This window comes from Monopterus albus, unplaced genomic scaffold (genome assembly GCF_001952655.1).
Source record: "Monopterus albus unplaced genomic scaffold, M_albus_1.0 scaffold72.1, whole genome shotgun sequence".
In the NCBI taxonomy this organism is placed as follows: domain Eukaryota; kingdom Metazoa; phylum Chordata; class Actinopteri; order Synbranchiformes; family Synbranchidae; genus Monopterus; species Monopterus albus.
This window is the reverse complement of record NW_018127952.1, coordinates 688,905-693,387: the sequence shown is the minus strand read 5'-3', so window position 1 is coordinate 693,387 and position 4,483 is coordinate 688,905. Positions and strand designations below refer to the sequence as shown.

Below are 4,483 nucleotides of genomic sequence, written 5' to 3'. Positions count from 1 at the left end.
TTAATTGTTTTAAAAGTGATAAAGAAAGCCTCATGTTTTTTCTGTTATAAACAAGAGAAAAAAATCCCTGAGAGATTCAAAATACAAAGGTGTATTGCCCCTCTTATATTTAGATTTACTTCAAATTTTTATGCCTCTGCAGTGTCTTTGGAACCATCCTTTTCTCTTGGGGCAAGTAACAGTTTCTTGTCTTGCTGTACTGTGATGCTGATTCTAGGCTGTGTTTGTGTTAAAAGAGGTAGTTTGACACCACTCTGATTTGTCAATGGAGTCAGTAACTTATAAATATATCATTTCACATTTATTTCAATGACAGTTCCTGCTAATTAAATCAGGAGATGTCAAACTGTACAGACAATGAATTCATTAGACATGTTACCACACTGCTCTTATGTCAAGTTAAAAGACAAAGTCCAAATGAAAAACTAACGCTGTAGGAGCCAGAGGTGATTATATGACATCTTACTCAAAAACATTAGCTAGTTAAATGACAGATCACAATGCAAGTACTTAGTTATGAACGCTTCTGTGCATCTATAATTATTTGTATACAACCTTGTTTTAACTGTTTAACAGTTTTGTACTGATTTAAGTTAGCTCATCGCCCATATTCATGATGAGACTATACCAGCACAGCAGGCTAACTCTGAGTGAGCGGTGTTGTTCAACCAGAAAGAAAGAAATATATCCCCAGTAAAGCACAGAATCAAATCGACACCAATGGTATATTACTACCTAAACAGTACAGTACAATGTCTGTGACTCTGTTGATATATTGGTTTGTACAGTTCTGCTAAATTAGGTAAAATGAACTGAATGTATAATGTGTCCAGGTGTGCAGTGGGTCAAATTTTGTCTGTTTCCTAAGAAGCTACTACAAAGAAATATCAGAACCAAAGCCCTACTGTGGTTTGTTAAAAAAAAGTAATAATAATAATAATAATTGAGGCAGATAGGGTAGACTACTGGTTGTAGTAGATGCTTCAAATGTTCATGTTTTGTCTTGCGCTTGGATCAAACTGCTTTACTGAGTTGGTGAGGCTACTATACAAGCATTTATAAGAAAGTGTCACTTTCTGCTCCCTTTAATTCAGTTTCTCACTCACTCTTTTATTCAGCGGGTGAACCTGTCCCATAACCTTAGAATAATTGTAACAGTAATCAGAGTAATGCACTATCTTTTACAAATATTTCCATACTCTTTGTGGTTGTTCGCTCCCTCCACTGCAACACTCTCCACTATTTCCCAGGATGCCTAGCACCAGATCCCAGGTCTCGCGTTGGAGGCGCAAATCTCCAGTGCATATTTTGAACTGCGTAGGAAATACAGGCTTTTTGCGTTGTGTGGGGAAAACAAACCTCAATATGGCAGATGTTGCAATTCTTGATGAGGAGCCAAAGCAAGAGGAGTCTGAGTCCGTTAAGTCTGAGCCCGATGAGAGCTCTCAAGAAACACCCAATGGGGTGAAAACGTGAGTATAAATGATTCAGTTTTCTGTCCGTCCTCTGTGCAGCCATTAGCTAACTTAGCTAAAATGGAGTCCTGGAATGCTAGCCATTGTTAGCGAAGAAACCTTTAACATCTGTTGTTAAACATCGCACAGTACCAGTATAACGTTAATATATGTTAGGTTTGTACTTTATGCAAAAATTATGCAATGCATTTTCAAACAAGGGGCTGAAAATGGCGCGTTCTTCCCACAACATTAAGCATTGTGCAATGGCTTATCCCTAACTGGGTGATAATATCGGTTGTTTTGCTGGTTGGATAGCTAATGCTAATAGAAATCTGAAACAACTGTTATTTCGTCAGCTATTTGTTAAATCAGTTGAGCTGTTAAGCTACTTGATTTCAGATGGCAGTAGAAGTTATCGTTAGAGCCATTATCAACTCATTCGCCTGTTTCATTGTGTCAAGCTAAAGTGAAGTTAGCCACAAAAGCTCAGCGATGTTCCACTTTGCAATAAATAACACCGGCGTTTATTTATTAACTACGCTAGCTAATGCAATATTCCCTTTGCTGCTTTTACCTCATTAGATGGACATTTTTACAACAGGACTGTTTCAGTTTATTCATATTATAGTATGTAAAAATGCAGTGCCATGGTTAAAGTACTTTCTCTTGCATTTTGTAGGGATGATGCTGATGAAAATAAGCCCCTCAAAGAAAAACATGATGCTAAAGAGAAGTCCTCGGGAAGCAGAAGAGGAAACCGCTATCATCCCTACAAAGACAAACATGGTGGAGAAAAGAAAGGTGCTCATAGGAACCGGGTGTTCATCAGCAACATCCCCTATGATATGAAGTGGCAGGCAATTAAAGATCTAATGCGTGAGAAAGGTAATGTCCCCAGTGATGGGGATGGTGTCTCTACAACTCTCTCTCTTGAGCTGATGAGAAATTCTTGACCCTTGACCCTTCTTGACCTGTTTGTTAACAGATGGAGCATTCTGCTTCTAGCAATAGTTAGTCAGTGTGTAGCCTTTTCTGGATCTACTTAGTGCAAATGGGAGGGAACCAAGTTAGTGTGATAATAGGTTATTGGAGTTTTAATAAATTCTTCTGGATGGACACCAATTTAGTTTGGGCTGATATGTCTGTGAGAATAGGAAGATGAACGTAGTTACATTGTTACGTGTCTTATGGCATTGTCAGCTCCAAAATGTAACCTCAAGCCAGTAGTAGAATTGATTGCTGAATGTTTTTGTTGCATCTGCTGCAAGGTGATTCCTGATTATATGAATGAAACTATTGTAATGTTTTACTTTCTGAATTATGGGGGTCTCAAGAAGCCTTTTGAAAGGTCAAAGGACAAAATTCTTAACTGCCATGAATGGAATCTGTTGATAAATGCTGATCATGTTGAAGTGTTTTGAATTTCCCAGGTTTAATGTAGCTATGTTTCTCTCTGGCCTTGGCCTTTGGGTGTCTCAGTCACTGCCCAGAAAGGCATGGTGTTGTCTGGTGGGATGTTGGTCTGGGCTGACTGTTGATCATTAATGGGACATCTCCACCTGTAGCGGCATTACCAAGGCCAACGGCGACTTGAAGACTTGGTGACTTAAATTCCTTTGTTCTTTTGGTATTTTTCCTTTGTATGTCTCATGTAGTTGGTGAGGTTACATACGTGGAGCTCTTTAAGGATGCAGAAGGAAAGTCAAGGGTAAGTGATGTGGCCAACTTGCTGCACGAGGTTTTAAATGTCCTCAGCAGGCTTTCATTAATCAAGTGCTCTTTTAGGTTCTGTTCCTTTGGCTCTTACCATGTTACTGAACTGGAGATACTGTAGGTTGTGTTTAGAGCCTGACAGATGGCTAATGACTGATATTCATTTGAAAGGGAGATGTCCTGTTGATTTTTGGAAAAGTAGTCTAATGAATTCATCCAAGAGTATAATTAGCTTTTGTTGTTGTCATTTCAATAGCTTTAAAAGTTTGTTTGTTTGGCCATTTTCCAAAGGGAAATGTGGGTTGTGTGATTTGTTTTATTGATTGACCCTCATGTCTCAAAATCTTATTTCACAATTTTGTTCTATGGCACAGTTGTCACTTCAAAGGAACAAAACAGCCGTGAGCAATCCTGTAGTGTTTTGTTTTAATACTCTGTTTTTATACAAGTGGCAAAAATGCATACAATAATTGTAAGTGTTTACCATACTATTTTCTTTTATTGCAGTGGTAAAACTGGTTAGTCCTAAACAATGTGCAACATAATATGTTAAAGAATTGTATAACTTTCTGTTATTGGTATCTGCATCCAGTTCAAAACATTGAAATGTTTCAGGTAAATTACAATGCATAGGCATCTTTCAGTGCATATAATATTAAGGAATATGCTGCTCGTAGCCTTTTAACCATGTTTGCAGTAGAACCAAAAACTGCCCAGTGGTCAACATATGGCTAACACTGTTGATAATACCAGAAGCATATTGATAGATTCATTTTCTAATGTTTCAGTGTGTTTTCTTGGTTTTAACTGTGTGTTGTTCATTCCCTTGACTCTGGATGTGTGTGCTACCTGGACTCCTGTGATCCCCCCCTTGCTAGGGTTGTGGGTAAGAGACTATGGTACTTTATTAAACATAGAGCTTCTTTAATGCTTGCATAGACTCACTGTTTCCCTGATTCAACAGTGTGGTGGAGTTCAAAGATGAAGAGTTTGTGAAGAAGGCGATATTGACTATGAATAAGCATGACCTGAATGGGAGGCCACTCAACATCAAGGAGGTAGGCTCAAATTATGGTTAAATGGTCTTATATTTGTATAGCGCCTTTCTATGCTTTACAGCACACTCAAAGCGCTTTCACACTATTTGGCCATTCACCCATTCGCACTCCCAAACACTCGCACATTCACACACCGGTGACATCACCAGGAGCAACTGGGGTGCAGCGTCTTGCTCAAGGACACTTCGGCATGTTGACTGGACAAGCCGGGAATCGAACCGCTAATCCTCCGGTTAGGAAATGACCCACTCTACC

At 38.9% G+C, this 4,483-nt stretch overlaps 1 protein-coding gene across 2 annotated transcripts in view; it reads left to right on the top strand.

Annotated features, from left to right (window-relative positions):
• Positions 1-1,225: 1,225 nt before the first annotated feature.
• Positions 1,226-4,483, top strand: part of myef2 (myelin expression factor 2) — a 9,411-nt gene continuing 6,153 nt past the window's right edge. For both annotated transcript variants that reach the window (XM_020605857.1, XM_020605858.1), the window contains exons 1-5: positions 1,226-1,472; positions 2,137-2,342; positions 3,113-3,165; positions 4,049-4,056; positions 4,135-4,228. In XM_020605857.1, the coding sequence (XP_020461513.1) occupies positions 1,252-1,472; positions 2,137-2,342; positions 3,113-3,165; positions 4,049-4,056; positions 4,135-4,228 (582 nt within the window). In that variant the 5' untranslated portion in view covers positions 1,226-1,251. The remainder of the gene's footprint in view (positions 1,473-2,136; positions 2,343-3,112; positions 3,166-4,048; positions 4,057-4,134; positions 4,229-4,483) is intronic.